General features: G+C 34.7%; 1 protein-coding gene and 1 long non-coding RNA gene across 3 annotated transcripts in view; both read right to left on the bottom strand.

Annotated features, from left to right (window-relative positions):
* CSNK1G3 (casein kinase 1 gamma 3) overlaps positions 1-16,891 on the bottom strand; it is a 31,801-nt gene extending 14,910 nt beyond the window's left edge. For both annotated transcript variants that reach the window (XM_010227790.2, XM_088534701.1), the window contains exons 1-5: positions 16,644-16,891; positions 14,187-14,227; positions 12,147-12,216; positions 5,110-5,258; positions 3,667-3,901 (exon numbers count right to left, since the gene is read on the bottom strand). In XM_010227790.2, the coding sequence (XP_010226092.1) occupies positions 3,667-3,901; positions 5,110-5,258; positions 12,147-12,216; positions 14,187-14,227; positions 16,644-16,821 (673 nt within the window). In that variant the 5' untranslated portion in view covers positions 16,822-16,891. The remainder of the gene's footprint in view (positions 1-3,666; positions 3,902-5,109; positions 5,259-12,146; positions 12,217-14,186; positions 14,228-16,643) is intronic.
* A 49-nt stretch (positions 16,892-16,940) lies between these two features.
* Positions 16,941-23,659, bottom strand: LOC148592455 (uncharacterized). Its single transcript, XR_015913931.1, has 3 exons — positions 23,594-23,659; positions 20,799-20,878; positions 16,941-17,054 (listed from the first exon to the last, which is right to left on the bottom strand). It is a non-coding gene; the product is annotated as an uncharacterized LOC148592455 (long non-coding RNA).
* Positions 23,660-23,905: the final 246 nt, after the last annotated feature.

The raw sequence follows: 23,905 nt of genomic DNA, 5'->3' as shown, positions 1-23,905 counted from the left end.
CAGATATGAAATACTTAAAATAGCTAAATTACTATTTTTTCACATATTTGTATTATACTTGTATATAAGTGTATTAAGGTGTGTGTTCCATATTTGAACAGTTCTTGGATGGTGAGCGGATTAGAAGAATCTTCATTACATCTAAAAATTAGAAAAATACCTGTTTTAATTGAGAAATAGCTTCTGATCAGGAAGTTCAAAGCCCTCTTAGACAATGCTGAAGTCTAGTAGTGATAAATTTGTCATCATTGCGCTTACAACCAGAAAATATTGTAGCAGTCTGTAAAGATTGCCGAAGCATTAAAATACGCTTCTCTATTTCAAACACTAAACTAAATGCTGAAATAAAGTTATTACACTTCCCGTGTGGCTAAAAGGCCAAAAAAACGTAGCTAGGCCAGTCCTCAGAAGCAATTTCAAAATCTTTGCAGAGATAGGTCAAATAAAAAAATTCAATTTTTCTTTTTTTTTTAATGAACTGAACATGATAACGAAAATTATAAGGAATTTAAGATTAAAGAATACTAGATCAGCGGGGTAATAAATAATCCTTTAAACCATCTGACAAATTTCTGACTTGAAAGACTGAGCATTCACAACCAAATGCACAAGAAAAACATAAAACTTTTTCTGCTTTGCATCTATTAGAGAATTAGTGGCCCAATAATGGAATCTATTTTTGCTGCAAACACTTTTGTAGTGAGGAAAGGAACTTGAGCGGTCAAGATGCTATGGTCAGTGTACACACTGATCTTGTGTGACCACAACTGAAATACAAACCTAATACTTTTCAATTCCAAGATGCTTTCTGAGCCCAAAAGAGTACTTCAATCACAAAATAGTGAGGCTAATAACATCTGGTATAAGGAATGATTCCACACCCGCCTTCACAAACGGCTAGAGATCTGAAAGCAAATATTGCAATCAACTCTGCAAGTACTCTGCTATTAAACTGAGAATTACGTAACTATTATCTAAACCCTACATAAACTAATTCACTTGCATTGATTCAAACATAAGCAATAAAAAACTCCAAATTCTTAAACTTTTACCACTATACTCAAACACAAAGAATAAACTTAGAATGAATACTAATGAGCAATCTTTAAAACCACAAACTAACATGGCAATTTGCACCTTCATTATGCTTACTGCATTTCCAAACACTACACACACTAATAACTTTCAGTATTCATCCTATTTTATAAAGTGTTTGTGATTAAATTTAAAGCTCTGCATCTAAGTGAAGAACTGAGTGGAAAACTGACATATTTCAGAGGCTGAAAATCCTTAAGACAGACTGTCATGGAATCCACATATGAAAACAGGTGCTATTTAATTATCTGAAAGTCAAAAGTTGTGAATCACTGAAGCCTTGCTAGTCCTCAACTTTTATTCGCACCAACCATCTTCTGCATATGGCGCTTATTTAAGGATGCTTCCAGCACTAATTCTGATCATCAGAAAATGAAGTTTGGAAGATGGATGACAAAGCTCCCCAAAACCACAATGCCTCAATTTGTATGCCAGAGGAAAATATTTCGCACTGATCTCATCGTATCGGCTTAACTACAATAACTTGATACACTGAGTAGCTTCTGCTTATGTGCCTTACTCTAAGAAAAGCAGACTGGATAACTTTTTCACAGATGTTTCATTATGTATGAACCAATTTAGAATGCTGAAAAGCTATATTTTATAATGCTCCTAGAGTCAAGGGTCCCAGGTGCTTATCACAATACTCAGTTATACTCTATGTATATACTGTTTTTGACAAGCAATATTGTGTGAATTATGCGAATTCCTAATGTGTAAATACCAGTAATTACATGAGTGTTTCAACCATTCAGTAAAACTTTCAAATATATTTTAATTTAATATGCACTATAGAAGCAACTCCAAAAAAAAAAGGAAAAGATAATCAGAAAATTTAAATTTCCCACCTTTAAAAGGGGAAGCAACTTACTAACATTTTATCTTGCAACTTCTCCTTTGAATGCATGTTTAAGGAATTTAACCAGCCCTTGAAGATACTTCCAAGAGGCAGGATAAGATTTTTAAAGCAACTTCAAACTACCTCTACAAAACAGTTATCAAATAAGGGAAATGAAGTTATTTATTAAATAGCAGCTTTTTCTACTTCTCTAAAAACCTATGTTAGCATGCAATAAGTTACTTCAATGCAGATGAAGAACACTATGCAATTATAGCTCTTACCAGACTTAGTTAGGTGGCCTTTCAGCAATTGTCTGATTCAGTGATTTGCGACCATATATTCCTAATTACCTGGGGATACATACAGCTAATCTTACATTTGGACATCTAACATTGGCATACATGATCCTGCCTCTTTCTCCCTACTTAATGCAGATATTTGAAGCTGCTTTGGAAATTCATAGGGAGAGAACCAGCCTAATTCACAATGAAGTCTGGTCTGCATACCAAAACTGGTTTTCACATAATAAAAGTGAAACACTTCAGCTTTATTTAGAAAAAAACAAACGTGCCAAAGGATGCAGAGATGAAAGTGAAGCGATAATAAAATTTAAATTAAAACGAGGAAGTAATTTATGGCCATATAGAATCAACACCCTTTGGAAAAGTGAACAGAAAAACCTCATCTTTTCATCATCAAGGTACCTACCTGAAGTCTTTTCTCTATTTTGAACATCTGCATTTTTTGTTTATTTTTGAAGAGCTCTGCATTCTTTAACTTGGTAGGAGATACTACAAATTTTCCAAGTTAACTGTACTAAAGTGCTATTGAAGAGCATGTTATAAATATGACTCTACACTTGTCATGAAAAGCTGAACATTAATTGTATATATTTATCTCTATATTTGTGTAGAAAAGGCATATTTGAAGACAGCATAAGCATTTGTGGAAGTGAAGGACAGTTCTTTCATTCACATTTACTGAGCAACTGAAGTGGAAAACAGAAGCAATTTCTGTCCTCCTGTCACAAAAGTATAAATTTTGAAATAAAAGAATAAGGAGAAATGGGAATATGAGTCCAAATTAAGTATAAAAATGCGCCTTTAAACAAGGTACCTTAAAAAAAAAAAATCAAGGTTGAACATGTGTACATGATTAGTCTCTTAACGGAATCAGTCACAAAAAAATACATGAACATGTGTTTTTGAAACATGTTAATGTCTTCAGCTACAGCAGCTAACTACTAAAGGTACAACTATTTGATTTTATTGATAAAATCTCTTATCATTATTAGGAATATTTGCCATATTAACAAGAAGTACTTTTGAAGTATAAGCACTGTGCAACATTATCACTGATTCAAACAGCATTCTATTTAGTGACTGTCACAGTGATTTGACTTTTTTTTTTTTTTTTTTTTTAAAACTAGGGTTATTTCTAATGTGAAGATTTTATAACAAAAGTATATCTTATCTTTCTTCTACATTCATCTAACAAAAATATTGCAGTTACTTGCTGAGATATGCCCATGATGATCAGAAACCCAAAATACCTTAATCCCATAAATGTTATTTTAATAAGGCTGAACTATAATTTTACGAAGTACAGGAAACTTCAGTTCTTAATGACTACAGACTGTTGACAAAAATTACAACTTGAAAACAAGATGATATCACACAAATAATGACAGCTGTTGAATTCTTGTTTCTGCACTTAAAAAGTACACGTACCTTTTCCTAAATGTGTATTTATACTCATGTATCTAGCTGTTCCTGTAAGGCTCTTGTGTTCTCGATATGGTATGTGCTTCTTTGTTTCTGGATCTATATACTCCTTTGCCAAACCAAAATCTATAATATGAATAATTTGCTGGGTTTTGTTTCCAGGTCGTCCTATTAAGAAGTTCTCGGGCTTTACATCTCTGTAAATCAAGTTCTTTGAATGGACATATTCCATACGAGAAATCTTTAATAAAAGGAAAAAATGACAAAAAGTTTAGTTTAAGCTTCAGACTGCTACAAGAAATTGTGGTAGAAGCTAAATATTTCTATATTAGTTTTATATTTAGAGGGTATTACCCTCTCAACCTTAATCTAAAGGGTAATTGCTCTTAACATGGTAGCTCCCAGTTAAAGAAAACAGCACACAGGCCTTGAGCAGATACACGCACGCACACACACACAGTGCACAGAAAACTATTCACATTTGAAGTCAAACATGAATCACTATACAACATAAGTTACAAAATCCGACCTTCTTTGAGAACTAGCAATAATAGTTTCTTGTGTACATTAAAACTAGAACCAGATGCCATCAAGATATAAGCAGCAAGGCTCCAGGTAGATCTATTACGCATTAGAGATGTCAAACTAAAGAAGTATTAGGAAGTCATCAATATTCATGCAACTTCCTTTTTAGGTGGATCTCTATCAGTGTTTACTTATTTGGGCATTAATAGTTATTAATGATGACTTCAAATCTGTGATGATTCAAGGTGTAAAAACAAAGTATTTATAAATGCTGTAAAATAAGGTTTATGTTAGTTTCAGACCTGTTATCCAAATAAAGTGTTTTAAATGAATAACATTTTTACTCTTCATTAGAAAAAACTGTCCCACTGTTTCAAGAAGAGGAGGCTCTGAGTCTTTAATATTTTAGAATGACCTATTAAAATAATGCACAAAATTAAGCTTTGTCTCTCCCCACTCAAGTGAAAAGAATACAACAAAAGAAGGAAAAAATGTTAATTTGTACTCTTAGCTTTTTTTTTCTTTTTCAATCTGAGAACCTCCAGGAAAAAAAAAAAGTTAAAAAACGCATCATTCAACTGCTTTATGGATTAAAAATACACGTATTTCAAGAAGATTTTGCTTTACTAAATGTCACTAGAATTCATGATTTCAGGCTGTGCTTGTGACAACTCAGGAGACAATGATACTATTTTCACACAACAATTCTGAAAAAACTAGAACAAAATGTAAGGAAAGCAATGTAAAGTCTTCCAGTTAAAACAGCTGAAAATGTCTACCACAGGCTCTTCAGAAGACTGAAATACCACTAATACCAATTTTAAACATGAAAAAATACAAATCTTCATTAAGTCAATGTGCATTTTAAAAATAGATCCAGTATTCTAACACTCAAATTAACATGCATAGCTGTATTTTACTTACCAACTGTATGGCTATCATAAGAACTGTTTTAAGAGAAAAAGTCCTATCACATAAATCAAATAAGTTTTCCAAACTAGGTCCAAGTAGTTCTAGCACCATGGCATTATATTTGCCACATGGGCCAAAATAGTAGACCTGAGGTATTCCATCTGTAGAAGGAAGACAAAATGTAAAGGGTTTAGATTAATGAACATAAATTACCTGTTTCAAAATTAAAACACTTTACTGACCTTAAAAACAAAACAAAACAAACAAAAAAACACAATAGATTAACGAATCCTCAAACACTGGTAAATTAAGGAGTATTGATTTTTATTTATGCAGAGCAGAAAGAAAAATATTTAGAAAATATTTTACACACATCACTAAAAACAAAAATGCTGTTGACAAGCAGTTACAGTCATCACTTTTTAGCAATATTATTTTTTCAAATGCAAGTATTTTCTGCGTAAATTTGCAAGGGAAGGCCTTTCCAGTCTTCTCCATTACTACTTCTTTCTGCTTATACAGCAAATAAAAATATTTTTCCTAAATCTGAATTAGTTCATTAAAAAAGTCAATAAACACCAGAGTTGAACTTTAACAAAAAATCTAGATTTCTAATAGACTGCAATGTGAACCGAGAGCAATTTATTCAAAGCACAGAAAGGATAGATATTTAAATATTAAGAACAGACGTCACGAGATTTCAGAAGTCTTACAAGGAACCTATTATGAAGAAAATGCACTTTGAATCCACTTCTGAAGTATCGCACCAGAAACTCATCTTGAATTTTTTTCAAAATTGAGTCCATGCTGTCCAGACAACACAAGAGTTTCAAATACTACCATTATGTCATTTAAATGGTCTAAGATGAAAGCTTATATTAACAAATACAAATTAAGTTTTAGGTTTTGTATTTATGACTTTATAACTTCTACCATACAGTCATGCCAAAGGTTTCAGAACTCCAAAATTAAAGACTCACAGCCTTTTCACATATATGCGTTATACCATTGCATAATTAAAAATAATCTGATACCATCAACTCCATCCTGTACATACTTTCTCATATGCTCAGGACCTTTTCCTCTCTCAGCAGATGGACCAGTTGCTGTTCATTAATAAAAAGCTTGCTCTTCAGTAGATTTCCTCAATGCCTTCCTTACTGTAGCTATTCAAACCTGGTTCCAAAAACATCTTTCCTCCCATATTGCCTTTTCTGTGGCATATATTATTACAAAACAGTTTTAAAAGTAACTACAGAATTTTTTCAGAGTAGCTCAACCTGTCTATTGTATTTCTCTCAGGGTCAAGTTGACGTTTAAATTTTTAAAAAATCTTCAATTTTCAGGGTTTTCTTTGAGGAGCATCAGGCCTTATTATTTTCATATCTTATTACAGCACTATTTACATTCAAAGTATGGATATGTAACTGTGTCCATTTCACCCCAAGTAAAAATACTTACTGTTCAACAAACATAAAAGCAAGAGAAAGCAGCATTTCATAATTACTTTTTCATCTTTTCCTACAGGTGATAATTAAAACCTTTCCATTAGACCCCCTAACAATTAGCTAGCTTAACTCTTTCAATTGCTAAAGTCTAGGGCTTGTTTAGCTTAAAAATATACAATCATATCTATATCAATATATTTAACGTACATAATTATACCCATTCCAGAAAGACTTGCACATGAATAGCTTATTCCTGCACAGGATTGCTACAGACTACATCAGAACATCATATTATTCCTGTTTTTTTTTTTTCTTAAAAAATATTCTCAATCAGAATATAGTGCTGCGGGCAAGATATACCATAATCATAAAATTCAAATCTCTGCTCTGCTGAGATTTGCTGCTCTGTCTCTGCTTTCTAATATGGGGAGCATACTCATAAATTCAGATTAATGTGCAGCAGTGATTTAAGTTATGCAACAGACAAGCACAAATGAGTCCAAAACCAATAGCTGGAGGGTAGATATAAAAAAGGGAGAAAGACTACAAGACTACTTGTAGTAGTACAGAGATACATTCTGAGAATCTCTAACTCTTATATCCAGATGTTTAAACCCATCTCACTCAAAAATATTTTCTAAAAGGTCACCTCCCCTACTATCATTGTCTCTGCTCTGTATCTGTTTATAATACTTTGAAATATTAGAAATACTTCAAAAATATAGAAGTCAGAAGACTTTGAGCCTTTCTTTAGATTTATTTCCACATGCTAGTTATCTGTAGGAACAAATTTATTTTCCTATGGGACAAAAATTCTAAAATGTTCAATATATTTGTTTACTAATTTCTAAGAGGTAAAAACGGAATTTTACTCCCAAAATTCCTTTGTTCGTAAATGTCAAAGATTAGTGTCTACAGAGCCATTGTACTGTCTACTCTTTTATATGGGTCTGAATCATGGGTCATCTACCGTCACCACCTGTGACTCCTCGAACGCTTCCATCAGCGCTGCCTCCATACAATCCTAAACATCCACTGGACAGATTACATGACTAATGTGACTGTCCTTGAACAGGCAGGGTTCACCACTATTGAGGCCATGCTGCTGAGAACACAGCTGCACTGGGCAGGGCACGTCTCCAGGGTGGAACATCACCGCTTCCCTAAGGCTGTGCTCTATGGTGAACTCACTACTGGCTGCCGCAAGAGAGGAGCCCCAAGAGGAGATACAAGGACTCCCTGAAACACTACCTCAGCTTTGGCCGTATTGACTACTATCAATGGTCCACTCTTGCCTCCAATCAGGAGACATGGAGATGCACCATCCATAACACTGCTGCTTCCTTTGAGAAGGCACACAGAATCAGTCTCAAAGACAAAAGACAACGCAGAAAGAACCGGGCCTCACCAATACTGCCTAAGGAGACCTTCCGCTGTGCCTTTTGCAACTGCGTTTGCCTTTCCCGCGTAGGTCTTTTTAGCCATCAGCGCGCTTGCCGCAAACATGGGTAAAGCCCTTTCCATATATTCGTTCGCAAGGCCTAACCATGATGATGGTCAACAATTCAAAATTCCTCTCCCAAAAGTTTGTCCTGTTTTTGCTTAAAGACTTTAACCTTTGATTTGCATCAGTTTTGCATGTCTCTACTTTCCCAGGACAACAGTAAATAGTAACATGTTAGTAATTAAGTGTTTTCACAATAGAGTTTTACATGTAAGATCTTACATAAAACTTCATGAAAGGTAGGGTAGGTTAAAAAAAGCTGTCAACCTAGACAGCCTTTGAACTTAAACACACTTTAATGGCTTACTGTTAAATTCTGAAGACTCATTAGGATCTATTTACGTGAAAAACAATAAATTACATAAGAGAAAGGCAACTGCCAAAACACAGAAGATGTAGGCAAGTTGTGAAAGGGTAATTTAATCTCTTCTCTTTATGCTTAATGGATCAAAAGCTCCAGTTTTTGATGGTCCTGTACATAACCTAAAACTCACTGTTTGAATAGAAAATAGTCATAATCAAAATCTATTAATCCTTTTCCTGCAGTTTTTATTAAAACTTTAACTGTTAGCTAGTCCCTTCAAACGTCATTTATAGCAAGACTTAAAATACTATTATTCACTATATAAAATATTACAGCATTTGAAGCATATTTTATATGAAATACTATCTGTACAACTTTACATAATAAACATTAATGCTATATAACACCCCAGATCAACAAACTATAATGTATTTAATATATTTGATATACCATCTATATATAATATACAAATTGTGATAATCTGTGATATACTATATTAGATGTAGTATATCAATTTATGATACAAAGCTCGCTTTGTATAGTCTTATTTTTGAGTAAATCAAAAAAGTTAATTTAGCAGTATATTTCTGCTTTGTGTTATGTACTTCGTTCTTTTTTGAACTAGTAGTCTGACATTTGAAGTAGGTAGTCTTATATTACTTCCCCTTTTGTAACTTTTGTTGACAAGAAAGGTATGGTTGAAGAATATTAAACATGACTAAAAAGAAAGTCAGAAAACACAGTTTGCATAAGATGCATTTACTGAATGTACTAGCCTTTTAGGAAAAAAGCTGAAAATTACTACAAGACTTTTTTCCTCCCATTAGAAGAGATCTAAAATCTAAGTTATTTAAATACTGAAAATAAATTTACATCAAATGAATCTCTATTATATGTAAAGATCCACTATTCATCTGTCATATATTCAGAACATTCATAGTACTATAGCAAACCGCCTGTTTACAGCTATCTCCTTCAATTTATACAAAAATACAGCATTTTTATTGGAAGCCATCCAATCAATATATTTTTTGTATGCTCTCAGGCTTCTTACAGTCACCTGTTTCCAACAATTTCTTACAACTACCTGTTTCCAAAATGATTTAAACATGTGCATCTATCAATCTAATTTAAATTTATACCACTGTCATTCTTACCAAATCGCTTATCCTTAAGTGTGTTTGTTAGCAATAGCACCCCTGCAGTGCAGTGTGCAGGTGCTCACAATGGCTCAAATTTACATTCTTTGGAATGTAAATACTGGCATAGTCACAATTAATGTTGATATAATCAACAGTTCAGCCTTGCTATTAATAAAGCAGTGGAATTTAAAATAGACCCATTTTTTCCCCCCAAATGATTGATTACAGAACCATACCAGTCTCTGTGTACACAACACAATACAGATGAACAAAACCACAGAATCCCAGAATGGTTGAGGTTGGAAGGGACCTCTAGGGATCATCTAGTCCAACCCCCTGCTCCAGCAGGGACACCTAGAGCACGTGGCACAGGGTGGCATCCAGGCAGATCTCCAGAGAAGGAGACTCCACAACCTCTCTGGGCAGCCTGTGCCAGGGCTCTGTCACCCTCACAGGAAAGAGGTTCTTCCACGAATTCAGGTGAAACTTCTCACACTGCAGCAGCTGACCACTGCCTCTTGTCCTGTTGCAGGCCAACACTGAAAAGAGTCTGGCCCCATCCTCCTGACACCCTCCCTTAAGATATTTATTTATACACATTGAAAAGATGTGTCTCAGCTTTCTTTCAAGAAATTCATGCATTTTAGGTGGTGCTAACATTAAAGTATTGATTATCATTTTAAAATCCAACCAGTCTGTATATATTAATGCAGACATCACATAAATAATGAATATACATAAAGGCATACATTCTATTCTTAGTTCAAGAGCAGACTCTCTGATAATATCCTAACAACATTGCTTAAACAGTCCAAGTAAGGTACTCAAGTTCACTTTAAATTTATACTGATCGTTAGCACAACATGAAGGCAAATTATGAAGTGAGAAAACCAAAAGACACAGAAACATCAAAACTGTATTTTCACATGAGGTGAAGTTTTCCAGAGACAGACAAAAACTCTGGAAAAGCATACAATACTTAGTGCTTGTTTCACATTATTCATAGCCTTTTAAGACACAGCTCTCTTCTGCAGTACACAACTGGCTATCTTCCACCTATACTGACAAAGCACTATCTTCTGGTTGCCCTTTAAGAAATGGGTTTTAGCACCAGAAGGGAAGTGCTAATTAAACTTCATCTGAAAAGACAGAAGAAAAATAAAGTACGGACAATATTGAGTATTTGCCTTTTCTGAAATGTTAATATAAAAGAACTAGGGTAATTCATAGCTAAACAGATCTTTGTTTCTTCCACAAAAGACCTCCACTGAAAACCTGACACAAATACCTCTTGGTGCTATAAACCATGCAACCATGGTACCCAATCCGTTCTAGCACATCAACAATTTCACAGACACAAGCTCTACTAGGGCAGGATCATCATCATCAGTAGTAACCATTCATTTGTTTTGCTTCTCAGACAGGTAAGTACAATAGAGTTCATTTACTTGTAGATATTTCCAAGCCATCAAAATCAATGGCCCTCAGACATACTATTAAGAGATAATAGAAAATTCAGATTATAACAGCTGAATAATTTTTATATTGTTAACCCTAACACCTCAAAATGTAGGTGGATTCCTTACTGCAATAAGAAACTGAGGCACACAGTAAGTTCACACCTGTCAAAGAAATACGTCTTATGTTTTCAAATATTTTGCTTTTACATTCATTTTTAAGGTTTAAATTTTTTAAAAAAATCTCATCTTTACTACTTAATCCTTAAATTGACTCAGTAGTTCCCCCTCCTCTTTACCAGTCTCTCCAGTAGGAAAGCACACTGAATTTACTTGCAGTTAAATTAGCATAGCACTTGATCGCAACTTAAAAACCTAACTTCCTGATTATGAAGAGAAAGATTTACAATGTAAAAAAAAAAAAAAAAGAGAGAGAAACTACAAAAATGTTATTGCCCCATTTCCCCAAAAGGGGAATACAACTGAGCCATATATGAGGTGGTAGTAAGCTAATACCCAAAATTAGGTTCCTAGATCAGCTGGTCACCAAGTAGCTTATACTGAACCCAGAACATCTGGCTCTAGAATAGGTTTCTTGAGCAGAAGAGATTTTGGGATCTTATATATCAGGCAAAGGTAGATTTCACCTTTATCATTTAATCGCACTATAATTCTTAGCAGCACACCTACAAAAAAAAGTTAGCTTGCCTGTACATACACTACCATAACCACTTTGATTTTAACCTTTCCCCCAACACTGTCACTGCTGAGACTATACTAGCCGAAAATATACTTTCTGGCATCACTCACCTATAACAGCAAAAGGTGTTTGCTGGGTCACTTCGCAAGGATAATTAGCAATTTGGTAATTTATGATGTTTACTAAAACGGAAACAACACCTAAATTGTAAGACTACTTAGTATAAGGCATAACCATACAATTTTGTAAAACTTACTATTTTTTAAATAGTCTAATGATGTAACAGACACACCTTACAGAATAAAAGTATTTTACCAATAGAAAATTCAGATTAATCCACTCAATCAAGATCTTTTTTTACTGCTGAAAATATCTATGGACACTTAAAAACTTGTATGCTATATCAGCAATGTGAAAATCAATACTGGTTTACATTACAGAATACTGCATATAACACATGCATAAAAACTTATGCATTTTTTTTTTTTTTTTACCTTCAGATCCTAGTTGCTTGTAGAATCTGTATTCCAAATGCAGCTGCGGTGCTCTTGACTTCGTTGGCTCCTGATTTAAAAACAAAAACATTTAAAACAGAGCCTGTCGGCTGCTACTCTGAAGACCAATACTTTCTGTACCAGTCATGCTAACCCCTGTGGCTTCTGAACCTCCGAAAAGAAACTGAGTAGTCCTTCTACAATGACTAGTAATTAGGCTGCTGAGAAACCTAAACCCCAGGCAGATAAAACTAAAGTGTACGGGAGCTTTTACATCCTGTGCTGCTCAGGGTCATCTTTTCAAGGTCCACCTTGGAAACCCAAATGCAGAACCCACCCATAATAAATTTCTTCTACCTGTGAGCTAACCTCTCCAATGCATGTGGTTGATAACACATCCTGTAGCCTTCAAAAGAAAGCATCAGAATACAGTTACATAAATGAAAAAGACTATCCACACCCCTGGTACATTTGCTAAGTGCATCTTCAGCAACAGGACTGTGACACAAAATACCAAATCCTTCCAAATAGTCACAGCCCCACGATAGTTAAGTAGCACAATTCCAAACCTTATGTATGACACCTAAAAAATGTCAAAGTAAATTTGCAGTTTAAATCTTTCTATGCCTAAATGATAAGTGTATGAAATTTTAGTTCTGTGTCTGACATGCAAATAGGACTCTGTCTCAGAAAAAGGCCACATCATAACAGAAGACCTTATTCATACACGAGAAAAAAGGCAACAAACCTACACTCCAAGTATTTCAAATTATCTTTGTAAATAGTACTTTATCATAAAACCTTCCTAGAGCATCTTTTTGAAGTCATGCTTGGCTTCATGATATCTTACATCTTACCATGCATAAATGGTAATTTGAACATTACCTGCTTACTAACTTTCTTGCACAGACTGCAACTAAACTGTAGCTTTTAATAGGTAAGATTACTAAACTATTTATCCATGCAAGCAGAGGACATACTGCTAAAGGGAAATTTCCAGGCAGTGTTTAGGAAATATTCTTATTTTCTTTCTCAGACCTTCTTCTCCAAAAGATAAGAGTTTTTAGCCTATATTATATTCTGCAGTGGTATATCCAAGGCCATAGAAGCCAAAACATCAGTCATGATGTTTTGCTACTTCTCCATCCTAGTCCAGCTAAGTTCAGGTGTTGCTACTTTTGCTAGTGCCAAACTCCTTGTCAAAGTCCAGCTGTATATTTGATTTTGGCAGGGTATCAGAAACTAGAAGAAGCAGCAAAACTAGACATAAAGTTTCCACAAAAAGGGAGCAGAAATTAATGCAAACACATGCTTTCCGAAGTCCAGAGTATATATCCTAGCTGAATAGTTAAAGTTCTTTGCAAAGACCTGAGCAAGAACTTTCTAAAACAAGAGGACCTGTTTGCTGTTTAAGCAACACTAGCTGCCCACCAGTCCTAAAAAGCCTTGAAAAAACACATTCTGAAGTACATGTAGCAAACAATAGTTTAAAAGAAAGACTTGGAAAGAGCAGAATTATGCTATGTCACATTAACACTTGAGTTATGCACATTTTTAAGAAAACATTTTACTAATTTCAAGTAGAAAACACTTTTTTTCAATGAGAATAGCAAGTAGCAATGTTGACACATGAAACACTAAATTTGAGTATAGATGTTGGAAAGCAGACATTCTACAAGATTTCAGGAGGATTCTTCTGTAGTCATTTGTTGTTTGATGTTCAATTTTGCACTCGTCCACTTGCTGACAGAAAGGAAGCTACCAGGTAAGATTGCTGAGGGTATCCTTGAAGAAGCAATCAATCATTATTGACTTTATAAATATAAATTTACTTCTGATAGCAGTGACAACATTTAGCACTGGCTTTATTCAATATGTACAAGTCATATAGTTATTTCTACCAGTAAGTATTTTTATCTAATCAGCTGAAAACTGATAAGACTAAAAATTTCAATGACAGAAATCAAACTATTATATACGACAGTGAGTCTGGTGAGTTTTTTTTCACCCTGCTTCTTAACAAAAAGAATATTAACTTACCAGCTTAATTGCCACATACTCATTTGTGTATAAATTTTTTCCTTAAGAAAAAAAAAGCAAGAATGTGAGACTCTGGCAGTGACAGTTTATAAAAGCAAATAACTTTTGAGGGATGTATTGTGCTAAGAATCTCTTCTATATAAAACAGACTTATAACCAATTTCTTCAGCCATTACTTGTCAAAGAACTTATGGGAAAGTATTAATTAGGCCTGTGTCTGTGACTAGTTCAGCTAACAATTTATTTGTGCTTTAACTCACTAAAGTAACACATGACCTTTGCAAGTAAAGCATGAATAGCAGTTTAGTCAGATTAAGAGAAATTGAAGATCTGTTTTGTGATTTACTGGAAAAAAAATCTTAACTGCTGAAAAAATATAAAAACATGCTCAATGCTTAGATTAATTTTTAATATATAATTTCATGTTTTAATACAGTTCACAATCAAACACAGGAATGAGCTACTGTAAATTTGTAAGACTCAAGATGCAGTAATAATTTAGTAAGTTTTCTGAGTATTTTTAATATTAGCTATATGACAGGAGGCCTTCAGAATCAACATCTCCTGAAAATGCTTTACCTAGAACACAGAACCATGTCATTAGAATACAGAAGTTCAGTGAAGCCAATCTCCATCAGAAGTATAACTACTATGCATCCTTGAATAAAACAAATACTCTTATTTCAAACTAGAGTCAAGGTTTCTGGTTAGACATTAAACAATAACTGTATACACATTCTAAGCTTTTTTTCAACTTAAGACTAGAGATGAATATACAGGCACCACTGTGACAAAAAAAAAAAACAGTTTTGTGATATATTTCAACAAGTTAACATCAATAAGTTAAGAGCTTGCATACCTCCTCTTCATAGGAGAGAATATTTATTACATACGCAAAAAAGCAGCAGAGGTTGAAAGTAAAAAGAAAAAAAGCTGCAGTCTTGGGTTGTCGGAATGGCAGTACGCTGTCTTTCACCTTTTATATTAGTGTCTCGCCTAACAAAACACGTATTCTAGGATTTGATTGCTACCAGTAAATGAGATCACCTGTTTTGGATTAATACCAGATTAACAGTGGTGTATGTCATGAGCAAGCCAAGATACAATCCCTAGAAATGTTAACAGTTGTCTGTAGTATTAAATGGATATATTAATCAGACTGGTATGGTTTAGCTCATGTAGAGCTTTAAACAAAAAACAACATGCAAGGTCAATTTAAGAAAACTAAAGAGCTGAAGACAGAATTCCTGACTAACTTGTAAACTGCACACAAAAACATGTGCAAACGCATATATCTAACACTTCAAGAGTCAAAATGGATCGTTCTTGTTCTGTTACAAGTAATTAGAGCGTATCCTAAGAAACTAGTTAACATACAGTGTCAGTAAGTAAAGAGCAAGAGAGAACACCTTTCTTTTCACAGCAGCAATACGCTGAGTTTGTTTACACTTCTGACGCACACCAGATATATAACGGCCCCAGGAAGAGCAACCTTAGAGTTATGTTATATTGTCTTCCTTTAGGACAATGAGAAGTTGCTCTACAAAGTGGGGAGGGAAAACAACAACAATACACACACAGAAACAAAACAGAAACAATAACTACATGTACACAGCCCACCATACTCAAATATCCTACTTTTAAACAGGTTTCTCTCAATCTTGAAACAGAGCAGTAATTCAAACCTCCCAGGAATACTGGAATAAATTCGTGTCATTCAGTGTTCAGCTATATTTGCTAAGGCATGCAGAATTCCCCAATCTAACAGCTTTGTCTAATCCTGCTGCTGTCATGGAAATTAAGTCCCGCCAAAATAAAATATCTGAGAAACACACACACAAGATTTTGTATACTATCTTAACAGTAAGAGAGACATCCAGAAATTCTTCAAAACTGCCCAGGTCCTCCTCACTCTTTGTCCCTTCTCCAAAGCTTTCTGCAGATGAATCCCTGTTGCCTGATCAGTCAGTCATTCCTTGTTCAGTCCTGCCATACTGATGTTGATGGCCAAGGAAATGCCAAACTTGCCTGCTGCAGTTCTGCCAGCCTGTTGCAGACACAGTGCACACTGCTGTTCCCCAGCTATTCCTAGGAATACAGTATTTGGGCTAGAAGTATGGAGGAAGGATATTTTACAACATGTGAAGAAGAAAAGAAGTAGGAGAAGGATGTTTAGCCCAAAAGGATCACAGTAATTTTAGAAGATCAAGAGAGACAGAAAAATACAGTTAAAAAAAAAAAAAAAACAAGTACACACACAAAGGCATTTCCAGTCTCTCAGAAACTGACTAAATTCAGCAGAACAGCTAGGTAGAAAGTACTATTAGTTCTAAAAAGTCTCCTGCTATATACATACACACAAACATATGACAGAGCTGTAACAGTCTTTCCACAGACATTTTTATTTTCAGTCTGCATGCATGCTTTGAATAATGTAAACCAAAACACAGATCTTACCTAATCGTAGTTCTCCAAAATTACCACATCCAATTTTTTTGCCAACTCTAAAATTAGGTCCAACCATTAACACTCCAGAATGTGAAGAACCAGATCCCCGTGGATTGTGGCCTGACCTCCCACTAGGTCGTGCCATTCTTTCATCTGGTTTGTCTTTGTCTCTGTTTTTACTCTCCATATCAAGTTTACTGTACTCCACTTTGATTTCTTCTTTTTAAATCAGTAAAAGCAAACTCAAATTCGGCAATGTGAAAACACAACATCACTAAAAGTGTCCAGCTGGTTTCTGTCAGTTAGTAGTCAACAACAGCATATTCATCCCATTTGCAAAATATTTCTTCCTTGATCGTTTCTGTATTAAACCTCCAGAATGTATCCTACCAGCAGGATTTACTAGTGTTTACAGGAACTCTGTAAATAAAAGACAAAGTTACTCAATACAGCATGATTCTTTAGAGTACTATCTCTCTTCAATTAAAGTTATACAATTAAAATACAACTAATGATATTTACTTAATAGGTCCTCCATGAATGACCCTACTGTAAGGTTAAACTCTCTCATTATAGCACATAACTATAGCACATAACTGTAAAAGAAACTAGCGTAGCTTTTCAGTGAGCTTTAAAAAAAAAAAAAAAAGCTAAATAAGTTTCATGGCAGCATTTACTTTGGGAAGAAGCACTTTCTGACCCAGTGAACACACTTGGCATTGAGGTTAAAACACTGTAGCTTATGCCAGATTTGTGAGAGAAAGTATTTTACACTTATTTTTTCCTCCAAGTATTTAATTTCTATTTTTTTCAAAGTAGTATCTGTTTATCTACTAAAGGAAATACTTAAACAACACTGAATGATATTCAAACTTAAAATGTTTTCATTATCTTAATTGCTACTTCTGGGAAATGTGATATATTATTTCAATGGCAAGGACACTGCACATCTTTCCAAAACTCCCAAATTTGAAAATACAACCTATTTACATATCATAACAATTCTGCCTTCCCCTAGTTCCCCCAATTCATATATTTGTTCCTCCTCCTCAATTTCATTGCCTTGACACTCCTTCCAGCAAGGTCTTCAGTAAGCACATAAGTGTTACCTTACTGCTAAAATAAACAATCAAAAGTAAGCTTTTGTTTTTATCTGGCCATAATCAGAATAATAGCTATCATTTTCTGTTTAACAACACTGATTAAAAAAAAAAAAAAAACACTAATGAAGTCATCGATATTTCCCTAGAACACAGCAACACCTTTCAAGGAGAGTTAAATATTCAATACATTTTGCTATATTCACTTAAGCCTAGCTTACTTTAAATGTGGGGAATATAAGGTAGTCAAAGAAAACATGCTCTAGAAAGAGTTAACTTTGTTTCAAAATGTTATTTATATAGCCAAAAGTCCATCATCAGAAGCTTTTTCTTAAACCTAACTCTCCATGATAAAAAATTTATTTCATACCTTATTACAACATTTTGAAAAGTTAAAGAACAGGTAGAGAAAAGAAAGCAAAAGGATATGAAAGACCACCCTACAAGTTGCACCTACTCAATCACAGATTATTCATGACAGGGTCTTAAGACTACAATAGCTGAAAACCACTAATCAATGGCTGACTACCAGCTTAATTATGAATCACATAGAAGTTTATTTCTCAGATAAACACAATCACACCAATGTCAAAGGGAAGGAAATGAAAGACTTGCTCTGACACCAAGGGAAAAAGTAAATGGAGGCCAAACAACTTTTCAATGCAAGCAAAAAGTACTGAACAGTGGTACAACACAGACAGAAGCATTTAAGAGGGAAAAAAAAACACTAGCACAGCAGTGTTAGCACAGCACTAGTACAACATACTCTTACAAGGTCAAGCACCATAGGCTATCCTAAAGCCACTTTTGAAAGCACAGATCTCAGAGAAATAGACTCAATAGGAAGTGACAGGTAATCTCCCTCACCCACTGTGCTACTCAAGTTAAGGAAGAATAAGAAATCAGAAATGGAATGCACTGAGTATAGGATTGCAAAGGCACCATCTAGTACTGAGAAAGATCAGCACATGTGAAGCAGTAGACATGTATAACAAATGAATTAAGTACCAAAGAAAAAGTCTTTACACTCCAAGTCTCACTTTCTCCAGTGAGAAATATCAAGGTAAACAGCTCTAGACTTCAAAGAGCTAGCATACAACCTTCAGAACAAATAAATGCTATGCATAGTACTGCCAGCACCAAAAGATAAAAGCCATCACAGCTGATGCCTTGCTAATCTCAGTAGCAGAGGGAAGGCTCAACTTCCTGGCAGTATGCTGCACATACCAACATATTAATATTGCAAAGAGCAGGGAGAGCTTTTGGCACAGTGAAAAGTCAGGGAAGCACCTATCGACAGGTCTCACAACAGAACACGAGAAGTGGGCATGTAAACAAATCTGAAGGGATTAAAATCTGATTTCAGACTAAATAGGGCTCCTAGCTAACTACTGCAAAAGCCTTGTTAACATATACAATATGTAATTATATGTTATTTAAAATTAATCTCTAACGCATCAAAATTTCACTTCAGAAAGTCAAAATAATTCTAAAGTTGTTGTTCTTCAGATCTTCCATTTTGCCTTTGCCTGCTTAAGTATCACCTGGGCACAGCATGCAGTCTTGCCAATAGAGCAAAAAAAAAAACTTTCCTGTAACAGGCACGATCAGAGTGATGAAAAGTAAGTGATGATGTGTCAGAAGCATGGAATAACAAACAGCCAGACAAGGACACAACGGTGATAAAGAAAGCAGCCGTGAGCCAAAAAAGTCTATCATCACTGAAAAAGCTCCCTATCTCAAGCTGTTTCAGCTCATGTAACACCAAAACAGCACCGAGCAACCAAGCTGTGAGCTCAAGGACAAATGAGTGTTTGCATCGCGCACACTAGCTGCTCTGTTCGTACGCTTGTCCAGATGAAGCTTATTAAGTAGTTTCCAAGATGCTGAAGCTTTACCAGTGAGAAATGAATTTGACAAAGTAATCATGTTAATCCGTCTATAATTCAAGGAAGAACTTTAATTTGGGAAGTCCAAATCACAGCTAAGTCTATCCCACACACAACCAACCACTAACAATGCCAAGAATTAGTCCTAGCTTCTGACTTTCAGTCATGAAGGCTTTCAGGGAGCCATAAGAAAGATTATAGTCTACAAAGTATCACCCACATAAGACACTCCTGTCCATATCTGCTGTCTCCAAAAAAGTGTTTCTGAAGCTCAGAGGATGGAGAGAGAAAAATGATGGCATATTTTCATGAAAACTGTTTTGAAAACAGGAGTGTTCTGCCCTTATTTGAAAAGTTGATATAGAAAACTCTTCTTTGAAGCAGCCTAACATGTTCCCCCAGACCTCCAAACTCTAAAGTGCAAGTGGAGGTACTGTCTTCTGCCTTCCCTGCCGCATGCAGTTATAAGCCCCAAAGGAAAAAATGCAAGATTTGTTCATGTTGAAGAGCCTCCTGCAACTCTAGCAGGTGCAGACATATATCCTCCCTACAAATGAGGCCTCCTGTTGTCAGAGGTTTAACATCAAAGGACAGCGAGAAATCTGACAGTCTTGTTCTTAGTAGACTCTGTAGAAATCCAAGCACCATAATACAGGACCCAGTCCAACCATAGAGGGAAGACAAAAGCTTGAAGGTAAGAGCGAAATATGTCACCAGAATTAGGAGAAAGTGAAAAAGTCCAGGAAGAAAGGGGCATAAAAAACAGAGCTCAGAGGGAACAGAAAGAAGACTGCCACTCCTGTTTGCTTGCCATCTCAAACCCTCATCTCAAAACTGCAGATGACTAATACAGTGGGAGGACAAACAAGGTTCTGTATCTATAACAGACAATGGTCTGCAATGAGACTCAGAGCCCCAAATTTCATTTTTCTTCCACAGTTCTGGAATATATATGAAGAGCCCTGGATGAATTATAGAAGACAATGAAACACTTGGCACAGAACATGGTAACCTGCTACTGCCATCTGTTACAGATCACACTAGCTTTATTTTTCTTTTCAGATGGAGCTCCCTGTAAGGCAATTGAACTACCACACATACTAAAGTGAAGATCCAGAGACCTTTGTAAATGGCACAGACTAAAGAAACCATAAAGAACAGCACACAGACTATACCTCCAGGGACAAAGTAGTTCCTAGGAACCAGAAAAGACAGCACAGGATTGTCAAAAAGCTGCCAAGAAGCAGTCACTCACCTGCACCGGGAAACAGTGGGTAAAGGCTGCCATGCATAAGCATCCCTACTTTCGTTCTATTTTTCCTAGATTTAGTCCCTGCTTAAGTCAGCTTTAATTGGAATAACATTCCCAAGCTTTTATTTTAAAAGTCTTTCAATCTTCTGTGTAAAGTTTACTATAACAAAATTAAGTATAAATGCCATGAAGTACCATCTGTCTAGGGGGCCTGCCATATCACTTATCCCCATTAAAAATAACATACTTATACTATGTATACAGCTCTCCAAATACCGGTATCTTAGCTATAGATAGGAAGTTACTATTCTGCTTTTCTTTATCCCTTATTATACAACCTCAAGTGTATTTTAAGATATCTTGTATATAACTCCATAAAGAAGCATCACATGAATAACTAAGGATTTCTTCTTTTAAGCATTCATTCATAGCCTTAAGGCTAAAGCAGAACCAGAAAGAGAAAATGCAACTTTAATGTTTTGTTCACTGCACATGCCAAAAGCCAACTCCATTTCTGTTAATGCATGTCTAGTGCACAGCACAATGTAAAAACATCCTGAGAACAGATTACACCAAACAGAAGCATTTAAATTGAGAACGGCAATATACTATTCTGAAAATACATAAATAAAACTAAATATTTTATGAAGTTTCTGATCTGCGTAAATTCTGTGTAAACCTGTGTAAATTCTGTGTAAATTTTTATGTCTGCCAGTTTTTGAAGTTGATTTTATCTTATGCCGTACTCTGAATCAGTTAAACATGCCTTCAGATGGTATGCCATGCTAGTTTTATATTCAGGAGTTCTATTTATAAATGCATTAGCGTAAGATTTGCACTTAAGCATGTGAGATAAGCATGTGGTATATTTATAATTTGTAAACAGTATTAAATTATCAGAGGTGGAGGCTTATAATAAGGTTACTCTTTATTTACAAAAACATTTTATCAGCATACTTGAACGAAGTTTTTCACAAATATAACAGTCTAATATTTTAGACGTTACCTAATAGAGATACTATTAACTGCCTTTCTCGACCCTGCTAAACTTATAAAATCTTTCTCAAGATTTTCCTTATTGCTTTTCTATATACAGCCTCAGACCGTTTTTAATAGCACTCCACTCCTAAACAATTATCCAATCAGATGTTCTTTGCAACCATTTGAACATAAGTTGCTTTATAAATTGAAACGTAGCTAATTTAGAATACATTTATGTCGAAGACCCTACCACCAACACTTAATTCTGCTTTTTACCCTGTATTTGAATTTATAGTAGTTGATAGTTACAATTAGTTTCAAAAAGCAATTTATAAGTATGTTCACACAACATTATCTAATATGTAACTGGATAGCACACCAAGACATGTGTCTTACAGCTACATATATTGTCGCAGAACTTAAGAAAACCTGGCAGGACTTATCCTACTAGAATCATTGGCTAACTTTAAAACAAATGAGACACCTAATGTTTTAGGATATCACTTTTAAGTGTACCATAAAACAAGATTCTCCAGAAGAAAAACACTTTTATTATTATTTTTACTATTTCTTGTACAAATACTCTACTCCAAACCCATGCCACCCTACCTCATAAAAAAAATTTAACTTATGCAGATTCTTCAATGAGCAATCAGAACGTTATTTTCACAAATTACACCCCACAACAAGCAAGGTGTTCCTCAAACACAATTTCAGGAACTGCAAGGATTTTCTGCAAAAAAAAAATCCCTCACAACTGATGTGATACCTCTTCTACAAAGGCACTAAGGAAAAAAAGACCAAGACCAAAGCAAAGCAAAACTGTAACTTAATCATGTTGCAACTACCTCCCCTCCTTTTCCAAATGAAGTTAAGCAGTGGTACTTAGTATTTCAGCATTTATTGCAAATTAATTCTATTTCTTACATCTGACTTGCAAAAGTAACAATCATATCTTTCAAATTTGGGAAATTCAAAACACTGAGTGTTTGGTGAGTAACTTTAAAGTAGCACTTTGAAGTAGCAATGCCAAAGCAAGGACAAATAGCCAAGCATGAAATTTTCAATTTAAGAAACTCATACTTTCAAACTTCCATATCCACACAAATCCACAAAAAGATGTTAGCCAGATATCACCTTAAAAATTAAAATGCAATAAAAAAGATAAGTTACACTGTGTACAAATGATAAAGGTAAGCATGAACATTTATCCCACAGCCATTTTTGTTAACAGTACTAATGTTTTGACAGCAAATAAAAGAGCAAGGAAAGCCACTAATAAGAAGAAACAAAGTAGAGTAAATCATAAACAAACATTACTTAACAAGTTCTTTAAAAAGTTAAATTACTACTCCATGATGATTAAGTAATGCTTTGCGGAGTGCTTGAAAGACTTCAAATCAACAGTTTTTACAGCCACACTACAGGTACACCTATTTAAATAAACTGAAATGAGTATCTTCTATCAGAGTCCTGCTAAGGGACATGGGAAAACTTGTACACTTTTAACATACTTAACATACCCATTGGAAGGAAGAAAAACACGCTTGTCAATTTCTTCAGGATACAAGCATTCACTTACAATATTTTTAATAAAATAATCTGCACATAATTTGACAAAAATAAAGAATTTAGAAATTTACTGCATACGAGCTGCTGCAGAACCCTATGAAATATTTGTCTTAGAAATCACACGTTCGTGCTTTTGTTGTGTTAGGGTTTATACATTACACTTACCTATGAAAGAGTTATTCTGTTCATGGCAATATCTGTTCTTCATCAGAATGGTCATACTTTGGATGGAAAGCCCTAGAAGGCAAAGAGATGTACGTATGTAGTATATCAGCAGCTTGGGCATTCTAATACTTCACATAAGCATATATTTTTGGTTAATAGCATTTTTTTAAAAAATGTTAAGTAGAAGCCATCTGATTATTTTGTTGAATGATTTAAAATAATTTAAGATTCAGAAGTCAGACACCACGCAAAAGTGCATATCAACTAAGACAAAACTCTTTTCTTTCTATATGAAGTTTAATGATCTATATT

The sequence above is a fragment of the Tinamus guttatus genome, unplaced genomic scaffold (assembly GCF_059628265.1).
Source record: "Tinamus guttatus ecotype Peru unplaced genomic scaffold, ASM5962826v1 Tinamus_guttatus_pri_ptg000591l, whole genome shotgun sequence".
In the NCBI taxonomy this organism is placed as follows: Eukaryota; Metazoa; Chordata; class Aves; order Tinamiformes; family Tinamidae; genus Tinamus; species Tinamus guttatus.
This window is presented reverse-complemented; position numbering and strand designations above follow the sequence as displayed.